The sequence below is a fragment of the Podarcis bocagei genome, assembly GCF_964188305.1.
Source record: "Podarcis bocagei genome assembly, chromosome: 7".
Lineage (NCBI taxonomy): Eukaryota > Metazoa > Chordata > Lepidosauria > Squamata > Lacertidae > Podarcis > Podarcis bocagei.
The window spans coordinates 50,794,802-50,810,858 of NC_138132.1; the positions used below are offsets into that span (position 1 = coordinate 50,794,802).

Here is a 16,057-nt window from a genome sequence, read left to right on the forward strand (position 1 = left end):
AATGGCAGCTTTGTGATGTTAAAATAACTCTCTGTTCAACCAGCTGATAGAAGTTGAAACCCATGTTTCCTCTTCCCACATCCCTCTACAATCCATCTGAACTTGCACATGCCTACTTACCAGCTATGGACTTACATTTATGAAACAACTATAACAGATCACTTGGAGCTTTCAGACCACTGAATAAAATCATGTTACAGTTAACACAATTTACAGGCTCAATTGCAAGTTACTGAGCTGCACACATACCAAAGATGAACCCGTTGTATTTGCAACTTCCTTGCACCTGAAGCTCCTTAGTTCAGATAGAGACAAAGGGGCTAAGGGCACCCCAAGAATGAAAAGCAGATAACTACCACATATGCATCACAATTTACAACATGGTCTCTGTTACTTGGACATGTGATCTCAAGTTAATTTATCTTAATAAGTAATAGCACTAGCTATCTGCCCTCACATTATGTTTGGCCACAAACTGTCTTGAATATCTCCAGAGGATGCAACATTGAAGCCTTCCAGGAGAGGAAAAGGAAGGTAACATATTTGCAGAAGACAAGGTCTGTGCAGGCAGAACTTAAAATCATAGTAACGCAGCCAGAGTTTCACACGGCTTTATTTAAAGTGATTTTAGTGCTCGTGATAAATTACTGTGGTTGAAGTGCCCCACTCCAGTCTCTTCTCACTGGCTGTTGGGGCCTGTTCCAAGTTCATCATCCATCCAGACCTTGTGTTGCCATCACCAAAAGCCATGGGGATGGTGAAGAAGAAAAGGGCATCTTCTCTTCTCTCCCACATACCCGATCTCCAGCACAGATACTTTATGCATCTAAGTTAGAGGGAATGAATTCTAGATATCATATCATCCCTAAGCCCACCTGCCTCGGATCATCTTCCATGCTGATGTATCACTGTCAAAACGGAAGCCACAGGGGCACTCTCAATGTCATGTGCCAGCATAGAGCGGTGGCGTTAATAAGCAACAGCCGAGGAAAGCTGCTAGCAAATGTTTCGCATCACAGTCAGTCGGCCCTTTCTCCAATGTTTTTCAGCCTAGCAGGATCTGCCATGAATAAACCCTGGCCCAAAAGCTTGTCCTCCTCACACCCAAAACCCTGTGTCCTGAGGACAGTGCTCTCTTGAACCCAGCCTCATGATTTCAGGTAGGGAGAGTCTGCAACGCCTGATGTGCTGAGCAGTCTCAAAGGCTCTTCTAGTGAGAGAGAGTCTAGGACACTTGTCCTGCAGCATCATTTCCCGGAACCTTTAGAGAAGCAATTCCCAGCTGCACTCCTGTGAAGGTTCTCCTCCTTGCCAATCTGGGCTGATCTCCTCCCAGGCAAGTACAGGTGAAACCCAGCATCCTGGGCTTGCCATGTTCCTTTGTGACATCTCCCTCCAGCCAAGGAAAGGCACCTCTAAGCCTGCAGCTCCACACTGGGGTCTCTGAGCAGCGACTGCTTTCTCAGATTTAGCCGAGCACACTTGGGACACGTTGTGGAGTTGTCATAATAACAGTCCCTGCAAAAGGAGACACAAAGGCTCGTCAGTTTTGTTCATCTGGATGAGAGGCAGGAGCTACCTCTCACTGCCTGACTTTAACCCACACATTTAGCACTGGCGCAAGCCAGATCATAGCTCTGGGGCTCACCTGTGGAAGACAGCTGAGCAGTCCATGCACATGGAGGTGTGGCTGTCAAAGGGAAAGAGCACATCCCCCTCTTTGCAGAGCTCACACACAAAACCCTTTGCTTGGCACCGCTGTAAGAATGAGAAAGGAAGGCCAGTGAGTCAGTTTCAGCTTCTACTTCCACTGCCAGTGAACAGAGGTTGGGTGGAGTTGCTGGGCTCATAATGACACCATAGAGGTTTCCTGCTTGCTACTGGGTGCTTACAACACTAATACAACCACATGGGTGTGCTAATCTTGCAGAGAGGGAACTGCATTTTCCCCAACAGCAACATATTCTGGGGAAATGCCATGTACTATAAAGTGCTGCATTGAATGAAGAAGACATGGTGGGGGTAAAGATTTGTCTTTAAGATTAAGCAAATTATAAATATTCTTAAATAAATAAAATTATAAGATTATACATGAAAGAAACAAGTTTTCCTTCCTCTTATAGACTACCTGTCAGTAATGCCAAAGGTCAGTACAATGTCTCAGAATATTAGAACTTGGGATCATGTGATGAAATTGATTCAGGGCAGACAAAATATGGTCCACCATCATACAGCATATGCTGTAAGGAACTCCACTACCACAAGATGGGTTATGATGGCTATCAGTTTAGAGGGCTTTAAAGAGGGTTTAGACAAATTCACAGAGGTGGAAAACAGGCCTGTCAATTGCTAAGAATCACAGTAACATAAGAACAGCTCTGCTGGATCAGACCAAAAGTGTAACTAGTCTAGCACCCCTTTTACTAGAAACCAATCAGATGGCTCAAGGAAGCCCACAGACAGGTCAGGAGCACAACACAGCACTCTCCAACTCTTGTTTCTCAGCAACATGCCTTCAGAGGCATGGTTCCTCTGATCCTAGAGATAGCATAGAGCCACCCTGACTAGTAGCTAGATGTGGCTTGAAGTGAAAGAGGACAGGGCTCCTTCACTGGGCATTTTAGGAGATGTATGTTGTCCTACATAATGTTAAAACTGCTGAGGGATGACCCTTTTTGCACCTGACCATCCTGCTACTGGCCACTGCTAGCTTTGTCCATGAATTTGCCCGATTCCCTTTTATCACTACTTCAATTGGTGGCCATTGCCATTATCCTGTAGCAGTAAATTTCAGAGATGAATAATGCACAGTATAAAGCAATACCAGTACTTCTGAATGCCAATTGCTGAACCCTCACCTCACAATCCAGTTTGATGTGTTTGGCAAAGAGTGTGTGGGTCTCAGTAAGGGAGCAGCTGAGGCGCCCAGCATTGATGTCAATCAGGTCTTGCAGCGAGTACATGTCATCGTTCTCCACAAAGTGTTGCCGATCCTGCAGCTGAAGGGAGAGCACGATTGCTTATTGTCTGCCACAACAGGATGAATTTGGGGCAGAGGGCAAGACAAAGCATGGAACTGCAAGTGGGGTATGAGTAAATAACTCAAAGGCTCCTCTGTTTAATGGTTGTCCCTTGAATGCCTGCTGAAAACATCCCAGCTTCCCCAAGCACTTTTAGAGTTAACGTGATTCAGTTTTGGTCATTTGTTCTGTATTTTAAGGCTTTACCATTTTTTTGAGATTTATCATATACCACTGATAAATATTTTTTGAATGAGCAGGCCATTTAGAAATATGCTTATAAACAAACAAATGAAATCCTCAAGCCACCTGGTTTTATGTGTAAGGGAGGCTGAGCACATAAACGCCCAACGTTTTGTAAGTGGTTCCCTATACTGGGCTTAAAATGGACATAAGAGAAAACTGCTGCTGGCTGGCCCATCTCTCCTCCTGACCTGGAGCAAGAGCCGAGCCTCCATAGCTTCCTTGCAGGTGATGAAGTACGGTTTCATAAGGAGAATGTCCTGGCGCAGCTTCTGCAAAGGGAGAGGGAGAGAAAGACTCGCTTGAAACACTTGGCCAGGCAGTCTTTCCCCAGTAATGTGAACCTCTCTTTTGGGTGCTAGAATATCAGTACAGGACACATCACATTTGAACCCCAAATATGTCCCCATGCACAAATCAGTAAGAGGTTTCAGGCCAAGTGTACCCTCTCAGACTCCTCCTATGCTCACCCGGATCTCCACCAGCTCCTCAACATAGTTGAACAGAAGAGGGTTAATCTCACGCAGTTTGAGTACCGGCCGTGACACCATCAGGGCAAGGTAGCGCATGCTGCACCGAGATACCTGGAAATCACAGTCACCAATTAAGGATGGACAACAGTGGCAACAGCAATGGGGTTCCCCATCCCTGCTCTGTCCTCTTCTAATGCCACTCGCTACAACTTCTGACAACAGAAGGCCTTTGATATCGGGAAACTTGAGCACAGACCTTGCGGGGTTCAAAGTCCCAGTTGTGGATGACCCTGGCAGGGATGACAGCTTGGTCGTTCCAGTGGCAGTTGCTACAGTAATAGAGGCCAGTGTAGTCACACTGCCGGGCCTCGCTTGGAACTCCCCCTGCAGCGGGACAGAGGGAAAGAGGCAGGTCAGTTGAGGTAAGCAGCACTACCTTCAAAATTCCCAAGAGGCTGGGCAGAACTCTGGCAACAAATGGCCAGTAAGGTTTTGAGCCACTAAAAGCAGTCCTGTCTACCCTGACTGGCAGCAATGCAGCTCACAGCTATAGGGAGGGGGCTTTCCAAGCTTTCTGCTACTGGGATCCTTTGACTGGAGGTGCCTTGGCTCACAGGTGGGACTCCTGACATGCAAAGGATTCACTCTGCTCCTGAGCTGCACTTCCAGCCCACTAAATCCTGCCCCTTTGGAGTCCTTGTCCAAGCCGCAGAGCTCTGAGCAAAACGACTCAGCCATGTCTGCATGAACCAGCAAAAGGGTAAGATCGCAGCATTCATTTAAAAACAAAAACAACCCTGCATGAATGTGCACAGGTCGTACCACGGACTTACAGATCACTGTAAAAGTTTTCTCGGCGAGAAGGGAAGGGAGGGCAACAAGCAGTTGCCACTAAAATGCATGCCAAATCTCAACTGGAGAATTCACCAACTTACAAAATAACTGTGGGAAAACATGGGTCAGATTGACCTCCGTTTACTGTTTGACAACAACTACCCTCTGTCCCAGCATCAGACGGCAAAGCTGGCTGAGTCTCATGGGAGTTTTAGTCCAAGGCTGGTTTAAGTCCTCACAGCTAGTGCCTGGAGAGGTTCCAGAAGTGGGGTGGCGGGTATCTGACCATGACTCATGGCACTTTCCCTCGGTCCATGTAGGCATATGGAAGGGGCAGAGAAGGCACCCTACAGGCTCCAGAAGGTTTAGGTCAGAGCTGGGGCACTGGATCTGGCCAGCAAACCAGACCCTTTATATCCCCTGCTCTCTCACGGCAAAGTTTGAAAGGGTGGGCAAGGCCACTCACCCATCAATCATCCAGCATAACAATGATGTCAGGTGGCCCTTTTTGCCTGCATGGCCAAGCAGCTGATTGTTGGAGCTTGCACAGTAATGCACATGGAGTTATGCAAAGCCCAACAATCAGCTGCTTGTGGGCAGCTGCAAAATACCATGCAGAGGGCTTTGCAGGTGCTGCTGGCCAGCTGTTTTTATTTATTTATTTATTGGCCCACAAAACCCCTCTGGACCAGCCACAGCCTAGTTGGGCCAAATCAAGCCTGGCAAGCCAAGGGTTTCCCCTTCCCCTGGTCTGGCTAGCCCCAGCCAGTCCCACCCCAACACTTACTGAGCGAGATAGGCACTCGGCACTCAGCACAGCGGTAGTCCTGGCTGTCCAACCCTGTCTCTGGGCAGATGCTGAGCTCATACTCAGCCTGGTGGCTGACCTTGGAGCGGACACATGGCTTGGTGATGAGGTTCAGGCACTTGCTATGGCAGCGATAGGAACAACCTGGGGAGGAAAAAGAGGAAAGCATGAGGAAGCCACAGGGCCCCAACAGCAGCAGTCCTCCCCCTGTATCTCCTCTCTAAAGGTCTCTCCAGGGACACCTCACAACAGGACCTCAAGCTAATTCACAGAGGGCTTGAAAACTCTTAAGTTGTGTGCTGGGGAGTTCCACAGGACATAAAAAGACAGTACTGCATAAAAAGAGACAATACCCATGGCAGGTAGAATAAGATTTAGGCCCTACAGGATATTCCCCACTTAGCCTAGGAAGAACTCACAATGCTTCTGCTTCCTGATTGGCAGAACAATGAGGAGGCCAACAGGAATGAGGAGGAAGTGTAATATTTGTGCCCTCCTAAAAGGATGAGGCCAGAACACTCGTTGGTAGGTATTTTTTCATTGCACTGCAGAATCCAGGCCATGCTGCATCCAGAAAGCATCTGTCTTTGAATATCTATCCAGTTCATGCAGACAACTTAATTCTGGCAACAGAGCCTCAAAGCAGGTAGCCTTCCAGGTATTGCGGGACTTCAACTCCTATCAGCCCTGGTCAGCATGGCCAATGATCAGGCATGATGGGAGCTGTAGTCTAGCAATATCTGAGAGGGCCACTTGGTCCTTTTCAGCTGTGTCTTCACCTGTCCTATATTTGGGTGTGGCTTGGGGAAATGGCCTCATAGGACCTCTGCTACTAGGCCAGACGTTCCCCACCGCTGCTCTGGAAGGAGTAACAGCAATTGATCTCCCACTGGAGCTCCTCCTACTCCTGGTCCCCAGGGGAGGGGATGTGGGTGTGTGGCTTCTCACCTGTGCAGGTATACCAGGTCTGGAGGAGTCCCCAGATGATGGTGCTGCACTTGTCACAGGTCTGCTTCACGCTCTTGCTCTTCTCCTTGTAGAAGCGATGCTCCAGAATCACCCGGATGTTGGGCTCATCCTCACTGGGATCCTGCAACAGGGAAAGGCAGGCCATGTAGGGATGTTCAATCACGTCCCCCAACAAGGGCCTTGTGATTTCAATTGCTGCATCAATAGGAGTATAGCATCTAGATCAAGGGAAGTAATAGTGCCACTGTATTCTGCTCTGGTCAGACCTCACCTGGAGTACTGTGTCCAGTTCTGGGCACCACAGTTCAAGAAGGACACTGATAAACTGGAACGTGTCCAGAGGAGGGCAACCAAAATGGTCAAAGGCCTGGAAACGATGCCTTATGAGGAACGGCTAAGGGAGCTGGGCATGTTTAGCCTGGAGAAGAGGAGGTTAAAGGGTGATATGATAGCCATGTTCAAATATATAAAAGGATGTCACATAGAGGAGGGAGAAAGGTTGTTTTCTGCTGCTCCAGAGAAGCGGACACGGAGCAATGGATCCAAACTACAAGAAAGAAGATTCCACCTAAACATTAGGAAGAACTTCCTGACAGTAAGAGCTGTTTGACAGTGGAATTTGCTGCCAAGGAGTGTGGTGGAGTCTCCTTCTTTGGAGGTCTTTAAGCAGAGGCTTGACAACCATATGTCAAGAGTGCTCTGATGGTGTTTCCTGCTTGGCAGGGGGTTGAACTCGATGGCCCTTGTGGTCTCTTCCAACTCTATGATTCTATGATTCTATGATTTTATCTGCCCTCTCTCCCCACTTCTGGAAGTCCAAGCCATGGCCCTAAAGCTGTGCCCCTCCCCACTGCCCAAAGGGCTGGAAAAAAACCTACTTAATAGGTTAATTATTTAAAGCAATTGGGGGGTGGGGAGCCAGTGGCCATTTAAGCATTGCTGAACTCCAGCTCCCACCACCCTTGAGCTTTGGCCATATCAGTTGATAGGGCTGATCAGAGTTGGAGTCCAACAACAACAGCTGGATGACCCCCATAGGTGTTCCACCCTGGGCTCACTCTGTAGATAGCAATAAAGGTATCTTTAAAACAGCTGGATCTTAACAGCATGGTATAATGGCTAAGTTGAGATGTGCTCAACCTTGCTGGGGGCTATGCCCTCTGATATAGAAGCCCAGAGATGCAGGGTGGGGGGTTGTCTCATCTCAGACTGAGGCTTTTGAGCAATTCATAGCTGAGCAGAGATTCAGCTGGTGCATCTGTGGTCCACAGCAATCTTACATCCAGTCCAGCATGCTGGCTTTCATGATCATACGGTGCATGTGCAAGTTTGACACCCACTACAAATTTTGCACCTTGAACTAAAGCAAGAAAGAAGTCTTGGATTTGTCACTCCTCTGGCAGCAAGAAGACACCAGAGCTCTATGCCTCAAGCCCACCCTATGGTTAGGACATGCCCCTCTACAAGCCTGTCTGTGCACCTTCAGCTCCTGGAGTTTGAGCCGCAGATGGATGAGCCGCACTACAGCATCTTTTTGCTTCTCCGAGTTATCAGGGAGCTCCAAAATCCTCTGCTTGCACTCTTCAATTGCCTGCCGCAGCTGCTCGACATCAGAGGCCAGGAACAAGCCCTGCAAAGGAAGAGCAGATCACCAAGGGGCTGTCAGTGCAGAGGCAGAGGGACAACCTTGACTGCCCGCCCCCATAGCCAAGCGGTCTAGGCAGGCCATATCCTTGTGGCCCCAGTGATCTGGTGGAGCCAGAGAGGTGGCCTGCTCTGCAAGGCCGGGAATGGTGGGCTGGCTGCTTAATGTTTGGTGTTAAGGGTGGGGATTTTGGATTGGCGTCAGGGATTTTAAGTGCTGCTTTTCTACAGATATGTAAAAGTCTTTAGGTACAATTGGGGGGGGGGCAGCAATCCCAAGACCAGAATGCAGAAGTGCCCCTCCTTCCTCCTCACCACTGGGCGCGAGAAGTGATCCTCTGCCAGACCCAAGTCCATGGTGCGCTCCGAACACTGGAACTCAGCCTCCTCCTCGGGGGACAAGCCCAGCCTCAAGCCTACAAGGAGCAAAGAGAAGCAAAAGTGTCAGGAGGGAAGAGAATTGCAACATTCCTTCCCTCTCTCTCTCACACAAACACCGGCTTGCCTGGGTCTCCTTCCCCACAATAAGAAGCCACCCAAAGCTGTGTAAGGGAAACTCTGTGTCCAGTTTCTTGAAAGAATTTATGAGGAGCTGCTACGCACAGCCATGTCTCTAGCCATGGTGGTCATGCTCTGCCTCCACAGCCAGAGGCAGCAATGCTTCTGAATACCAGTTGCTGAAAACCACTGGGATGTGTGTGTGTGTTGCTCTTGTACACAGATCTTGCTTGCATGTGGTTGGCCCCGTGAGAACAGGATGCCGGACTAGATGAGCCACTGGCCTGACTCAGCAGGTTCTTCTTATGTAGGGATCAGAACTACCTGCCTAGGTCCAAATCTGTTCTTCCCCCCTGCCTTTCCTCCAGCTCCTCTTTTTCTGTGGCTAGGAGGTCCATGTCAGAAAGGGGTCACCTCATTTCTCCACCAAGGGAAGAAAGTAGCAGGTCAGCTTTCATAGAAGTTATCTGGAGGGTGAACCGTATCCCCTCCTACTCATTGAATTTGAAATGCCGCAGTCTCCTGTCTTCCTCCATGCCCACGAGACAAAAGGAGTCTTGGTGACTCTGGTGTTGATTCTGAGGTTATACAGGGCTTCACTTAAAATATATATATGAAAAGTACCAGATATTTACATGCCAAAGGGCTTTAGGTACAATCCTTAGTACCTGCATTTTTAAAGGATTGTAGGAAGCAGGAGCAGACAAGGCCAGAGACTTTGGACAGCATCTGTAAGCCTGAGCAGATGGCACTGGCCCAAAAGACGCTCTGCACATAAACAGATGCCCCCTCTCCTTAAGTGGGTCTAACTTCAAGCTTCAATATTATGTCCTTATGAGCCAACCCAAGGGGAGAACTCAGCTGCCTTACTCACCTTTCTGCTGAAACTCCTCTCCAGTCTCCCCAGTCTTCTGGTCATGCTGGCTTTGCAGCGGGGCCTTGTTGAACGGGTTGAGGTGGCCCTGCCGGAAACGAGCCAGCTTCTCGTCATATTCCATAGCAGTCCGACCTGCCAAAGCCACACACAGAAGCCAAGTTGAGGGGCTAGAGGTGTTTTACGTTACGACTAGGCAGACCCCACTCCTGGTGTAGACAAGTTGGCTTGTCTGCTCCTCATAAGGGCCCTGCCCAGCCAGAAGCCACTCAGGATGGTGTCTCCCATATGGCTCCTGCCTTCATAGGCACCTTCTCAGGCTTGTTTGTCCCCCAGATGGTAGTAAAGCCAGTTCTGCAGCCTTTGATGGCTACACAATAACTGTGCAGAGTCATGCAGGCATCCAGCCGGGCAGCTCCTGTGCATCAGTCAGGTGTCATCCCTTCCTGCACAATGATGTCACTGCCGGTTCCTTCCTGGAATCCCCAAGAACTCCAGTGGACAGCACAGCAAGGCAAACTTTGGCCACTTTGAGTCTACATCAAACTTCCCCAACCTGGTGCCCTTCAGACATTTGTGGTCTTATTTGCTACCACTCCTACTCACAGTAGGCCCATCAAAGTTAATGGCATGACCACCAAATATAATGGGTGTACTCTGAGTAGGACTTAGTTGAATACAATCCTTTGTGCTGTGCTGGCTGGGAATGATGGTAGTTGTAATCCAAAACACCCAGAGGCCACCAGGTTGAGGAACAGGGTTTAAAATTAGCAGGGCACCAGGCGCATTTTGCACCTAAATATTTCCCATTTGCGAGCACCTCAAAAAGTCTGGGTGCCATTTTTTGCGCCTGGCTGACACTCAAGGATTACTGAAATGTATGTGCTTTGAAGCCTTGAAATATATGATAAGGATAGACAATATGTTAAGGAGTTTAACAATAAAGAGTGGAATATTTTGAAAACGGAAGTATGGTACCAATATTTTTATTGTAAACCCCAAATTAAACATGTATTAACAATTTCTGCTAAAATGTTATATTAACCATGTGTCACTTATATGAATTGCATATTAGTTCATGCTTATCAAAATAATAAATTAAAAGTGCCCACAACCCAAAAGCCATTTGGCTCCTAGGTTTTCTATCCCATTTTCTAACACTGTTGATGAAGAGTGGTTCACATGGCCAAGACCACCCGGGCTGCATACAACCACACTTGCTTGAGAGACTACTTTTTATATGTAATTATTCTCTTTGGGAATTGGAGCCTCCAACAATGGAGTTGTCCATAACATCACATGACCACTGATGGTTATCTAGGGACCCTCAGAGAAGGGCTAGTAAGAAAGCCAGCTAAATGAATTTGAAACCAGCATGACATCAATCAGCCCTGTCTCATTGCCCCTTGATGGCAAGGAATCAGTTGGTAGGGTGACAGCCACACAAAAATTATTATCATTATTAGGATAACTATTATCAAAGAAATAGATTTCCAAGCATGTTATTGTACAAATCTCTTTTTACCATTCTGTTCCAACTTCTCTACTGAGATTTAAGTGCATATATGAGAACCTTCCATTAGCTGCTCTTCCCTTCTGTCTCATGCTCTAAGGAGCCTTTAAAATGACATCATCTCCACTTTGTTGGGCTATTAGCACCTTCCCTTTACTAACCACCGGAAACAACTCAAATAGAATCCAAGAAACCATTTTTTCATTATGAAGACAATGATAATTGAGCTCTAAGGCTGTCCACATCACTTTAGAAAGGTGATGTTTGCTTTGTTCTAAGGTGTTTTTTTAAAAAAGAAAAACCTCCTGCTTCCAGCTCAGCTTTATTCTGCTGGTTGTTTTTTTTAGGTGCTGCTGTTTTAGTTTTCTAGGTGTGCATAATTTAACGTTTACAACCTCAGGGTTGTATAATTTAGTGTCTTTAATATGATGTGAACAGCTTGAAAGGCAATCTATAAATAGTGAAATAAACAAAATAAAATATAAGCAGCAGGAGAAAAAAATCTGGCTGACTTTAAAATCTTTTTCTTTTAGAAAAATGAGTAAACCTGATGAAATACCTCAATTTGTGCTACATATAACATTATACTTTGAAGAACACATTAAACCAGCCCTCCAGATGCCAGCAACAGCAGTGCTCACTGAGGCTAATAAAGTTGTAGTGCAAAACACCTGGTATGGCACTGTTGGTTGCACGCTTATAGGAATATACTAAGGAGTAAGACCATTGGTACATCTGGCTCAGTACTGTCTAGACTGACTGGCAGCTGCTACCCAAGGGCTCAGATTAAGGAGCCTTTTGCATCCCTCCCTAGAGATACCATCAGGGATTGGACCTGGGGTCTTCTGCATGCAAAGCAGATGCTCTAACCACTGAGCAATGACCTTTCCTGCCAAAGCAACTGGTGGGCTCTTGCCTTAGCCTACTTTTCTGTAAATAATCAGATGGCAAGGCCAGTGTACCAGCAAACCCATTACCATAGCTAGAAAGCATCCTTTGTCCCACATTCTGCACCTACCGATCACATGAGGCTGTTAGTGTCCAAGGTGCTCACCACATGGACACATGTATGCTTGGTGCAGCAGCAAAAGCTGGCACAGAGGGCATTTCCAGGCACCCAAAGCAGCATGAAAGAACAGATGCAGAAGGCAGAGAGGCAACTGAGGAAGTGCCCGGGACTGAGTGTCTTGGCGTTGCTGGTGGGCTGTGAGAATCAAGGGAGCAAAAATGGGGACCTGCAGAGCCAAGAGAGGAGCCCCAAAGGCAACCCCCTACTGCCACCTGAGAACAGAGTGTATCTGGATATTAAACCAAACTTTCAAGGCAGGGAGAATGAGGTTTCTCAACCCTAAATGGCCTTCCACGTCCTTTCTCTTTCGTGTGGCGTACGTTCTGAAACGGGTTTTTACAGGCTTTGCCTTTCAGATCCGTGCTTTTTTGGAAGAGGCTGCGAGAGGCCTCGGGCGGGTGAAAACAACGAAAACAAACGCAGAGATCCCTGGGAGGGGATCCCTAGATCAGAAGGGGCCCACAACTGAATTATTATTATGGGGGGGGGGGGAGAGAGAGGCGCGAAGGGCGGTCCCAGAGGGAGGGCACGACCAGGAGCGAAGCCAGAGGGCTTCAGCAAGTAAGCCAGGCTGCACGCTCAAGCCCTGCTGTGTCCCACCGGGCGGCGGAGTCTCTTGCCGGGTCGAAGGAGGGAAGAGGATCCTGCGTGGGGAACAGAAGAGCCAGAGTTCGAGGCGCGGGAGGGGAAGAAGGTGCGGGGCTTTTTCTCCCACTTTCGAGGGTGGGGGCGGGGAGCCGCGTCCTCAAGCAACCCCGAGCCGCTTCCTACCCCGCCTCAATTGACCTGAAAGGTTGGCAGACGGGGAAACCGAGGCTCCCCGGAGACCCGAGGCGGCGGCGAGGGGCGCAGCGAGAGAGGGGAGCGCCTAACACCCCACTCCGCGACCCCAGGGACCCCCTTTCCCGAGGGGGAGAAGCCCGGAAGAGCCCCCTGCGCTCCGCGGCCCTTACCTGCGCGCCCATGGGGGTGGGTGGGGGGGATGCGGCCTGGCCCGGCCCGGCTGCCCGCGCCTCTGCCCGGCCCGGACGCGCCGTTTCTTCGCCTTGCTACATGGCAACTCGGCGGGGCGCCCCCAGCCAAGCCTTGGCCAGCGACGAGCGCCGCCTAAACAGGCCCGCGCAGACCGGCCCGCTGCTGCCCCTGCGCGGCCTGGAGGAGCGGCGGCGCGGCGGCGCCTCCAAGGCCCGGGAGGGGGCGCCGCTGCAGAAAGGCCTGCGTGTCCCTTTGCAGGGCCCGAGACAAGCCCTTGCAAATTGAAAAGGAGATACGCTTCGCAGAGGGAAGGGGGTTCGGCATCCTGGCTCGGAGCAGCCCGCTTCCCTGCAGTGCAAACCGCGCAAGCCTTGAGCAAAGACAGCTGTCAGTCCTCCCTCAAACAAGACCTCGACTACGGACAGTCTTTGACTAATGTAAAAACATCAGGGCAGAAGTACTGGGAGCCCTTGTCCGCGGCCACCGCCCCATTTCATTTAATTGATTTGCACGATGGGATCCCTTCTGACTTTTCTTGCGAGGTCCTGAAAAAAGGGAGTGAATAAAAGTTCTAGATGTGTAGGGAGTCTGTGTCTGTCTCGCAAGAGAGGCCCGAGAGAGCCCTTCCCAAGGATATGCAAGGACAAGGAGAGAGGAGGATGGGATGGTCTTTGTGGCTGGAGCATGACCCCCCGGCAAACCTCGAAGGTGGTCCACGCCAGGCAGGGCCCACAAAAGGCAGGGTGCAAATGCCAAGAAACAAGCCGAGGCTCCTGAAAGGTCCTGGTGCTTCTTGCGACCGGTAAAGGGCAGGGAACATGTCACTCTCTCTGCTCAAAAGTCAGCCTACCAGGCCGTCGTTACATTGGTGAACAGCTTGCATAGCTGTGGGGGCACTTGTGGTTACATCAGATATCTGTTACGGCTTTGAGAAAGGGGTTCTCATTTTGCTTTCTTTTGTTTCTATTCATGTTAAGTAGTAAGATTTCACTATATAAGCCCATCCTGTTGCAGTGCATTTATAATACACAAATTATATATGTATAGAAAAATAACCTAAAGTGGTAGGTATAAATCTGTGTATCTGAAGAAGTGTGCATGCACACGAAAGCTCATACCAAGAACTAACTTAGTTGGTCTTTAAGGTGCTACTGGAAGGGATTTTTTTATTTTGGTAGGTAGAAAGTTCCCCTTTACATTTCGAGTTGGGGCTAAAACCTCCATGCATGAGGAAGGTAACAGGTTCAATCCCTGGTGTCTCCAGGTATGGGAGAGAGATTTCTGCCTGAAATCCCAGAGAGCTGTGAATCAGTGTAAGCAATATTGAGCTAGATGGATCAATGTCCTGACTCGGTATATGGTGGCTTCTTGTGTTCCCTGGGGAAGTGTCATAAACTTAGTGGTAGAGCATACATTTTGCAGGCAGGCAGCCTGTGCTAGGCCCAGGAGTAAGCCAAGTAACGCGGTCCAGGTCTGGTCCCGAATCCAAGGGTTCCGCGAGGAGTCAGTTTGACAGGGCCAAGGCAGGACACAAGGCAGGAAACCAGGCAAGGCACAGGATCACAGGCAGGTTCTGGCAAACAGCAACGTTGCTCCCTCAACCTGGGGCGGGGTCCAGCAGCCTTTTATCTCTGTCGGGGTCCTGATCCCCCAGTGACTCACCTCCCTGTCTCGCCCAAAGGTGCGCACTCCTCCTGTGAGTGCTCAGGTCTCTCCTTTTCTCAGACCTCAGCCTCTGCAGCTTGGGAGATATTGGTGGGTTACTAGATCCAGAGGCCGCCTCAGCCTCTCCTGACCCAACTGGTAGTGGAGCAGCTGTAAGTGATTGCCCAGCTGAAGGCAATGAGGACCCCTGAATCGGCCCAGCTGGTGCTTGTTGCAGGGGAACCTGTGCAGACTGGGGCTCTTCAGGCCCCAGACTTGGTTCAGATGCCACCTGAGGCAAAGGATCTGGTGTGAACTGAGACTCCTCTGGCTCTGGCTCCAAGTCCCAGGCCATCACACATCCTGAGGTTCAATCAGAAGCATCTTGGTGTCTGGCAGGAAATAAACCCCTTGCGTCTGAAAACCTTGGGAGCTGTAGAGTCTACAGTGCTGAGCTAGATGGCAGAATGACTCAGAATAAGGCACCTTCCTGAAAATGCCAGTGTGGCAGGTTAAAGGGTGCAGAATACACCATTGGACCTCAGCAATTTTGGAGGGGTCCCAGGAGGCATCTTTGATATGGTGCTGCTGAGGGCCATCCTGCAGGACACTGCTCAGAAGGAACTTCCAGAAAGACTGCCCTAGTCTGCAGCAGCAGGACCATAGTAAGGTAGAAAAGATGAACTGCTATCCTAGAGTCTTCAACCTGGTGGTCTCCAGATGTCGTTGGACTAAAGCTCCCATCAGCACTGATGGGAGTTGTAGTCCAATAATGTCTGGAGATCACCAGGTTGGTGAAGGCTGGTTCAACTGGATTCCAAGAGTGATCATAGCTTCGGGTTATTCTGTGGTAAGTTACATAGGTGGTCCACTGTTGCAGCAAACAGTTGAATCTTAGCAGTTGTCATTAGAGGCCGGGCGTGTTTCTTTCCAGTGCAAAACTCTCTCTTACTATTTTTGGGGTAAGGTCTGCATTCTGCCCGGTGTCATTCCCATCAGCCATGTAGGTGGGGTGTTAGAAAAGGCTGTTCCACCACCCTGAAGACATCTGGTGTGCTGCACACATCACTGAGCCAATCCTCACTTTAGGATTCGCCCTGCAGATCACAGCTGCTGCCAAGAGCCAGCCTTCTCACTAGGCATTTCTTGAGGCTCAGCTAACTGAGGGGCCCATTGAAAGGAGCCACACCAGTGTCACAACACCCACAGGCAAGTGCTCATTCCTAACCATCTGCCACCCAAGTGGGAAGCTGCACATTCTCTCTCTCTTGACCCAGTCCCACAAATTCTGTGGCACAACTTACGGCCTATACAAGCACATTCAGGTGAGAGGGGGGTTCTTGGCCAAAGGCTCACTATGTTCTGAAGCCAGTCCTGTGAGTAAATCAGTTCTTAAGCAGAGCCAGATGCGCAGTGACCTCCTGCAGCAGAGGCCATTTCATAGTTCCTCCCAGCTTGACCCCCAGGATCTGGGAGGCAACTGTTCTAAGCAT

General features: G+C 49.4%; 1 protein-coding gene across 2 annotated transcripts; it reads right to left on the bottom strand.

Annotated features, from left to right (window-relative positions):
- Window positions 1-595: 595 nt before the first annotated feature.
- On the bottom strand, window positions 596-13,034 carry DEF8 (differentially expressed in FDCP 8 homolog). Of its 2 annotated transcripts, XM_081203758.1 has the most exons (12): window positions 12,899-13,034; window positions 9,364-9,498; window positions 8,307-8,407; window positions 7,828-7,977; window positions 6,327-6,468; window positions 5,358-5,522; window positions 3,993-4,120; window positions 3,734-3,847; window positions 3,455-3,535; window positions 2,859-2,999; window positions 1,649-1,758; window positions 596-1,518 (listed from the first exon to the last, which is right to left on the bottom strand). In XM_081203758.1, exons 2-12 carry the CDS (start codon window positions 9,485-9,487, stop codon window positions 1,416-1,418), a joined length of 1,359 nt encoding a protein of 452 aa, XP_081059884.1. In that variant the 5' UTR covers window positions 9,488-9,498; window positions 12,899-13,034; the 3' UTR covers window positions 596-1,415. The 2 variants fall into 2 exon arrangements, with proteins under 2 accessions (XP_081059884.1, XP_081059883.1); XM_081203757.1 differs by lacking the exon at window positions 3,734-3,847 and having other exon boundaries at window positions 12,899-13,018.
- Window positions 13,035-16,057: the final 3,023 nt, after the last annotated feature.

Bases quoted from the DNA above. Each gene is read 5' to 3' on its own strand.
- DEF8 (XM_081203758.1), bottom strand. From the start codon at position 9,487: ATGGAATATGACGAGAAGCTGGCTCGTTTCCGGCAGGGCCACCTCAAC. The intron at 6,469-7,827 runs GTGCACAGACAG...TCCCTGTTGCAG, and splicing joins TCAAACTCCAGGAGCTGAAG to GATCCCAGTGAGGATGAGCC. The intron at 1,519-1,648 runs GTGAGCCCCAGA...CTCCTTTTGCAG, and splicing joins TGCTCAGCTGTCTTCCACAG to GGACTGTTATTATGACAACT.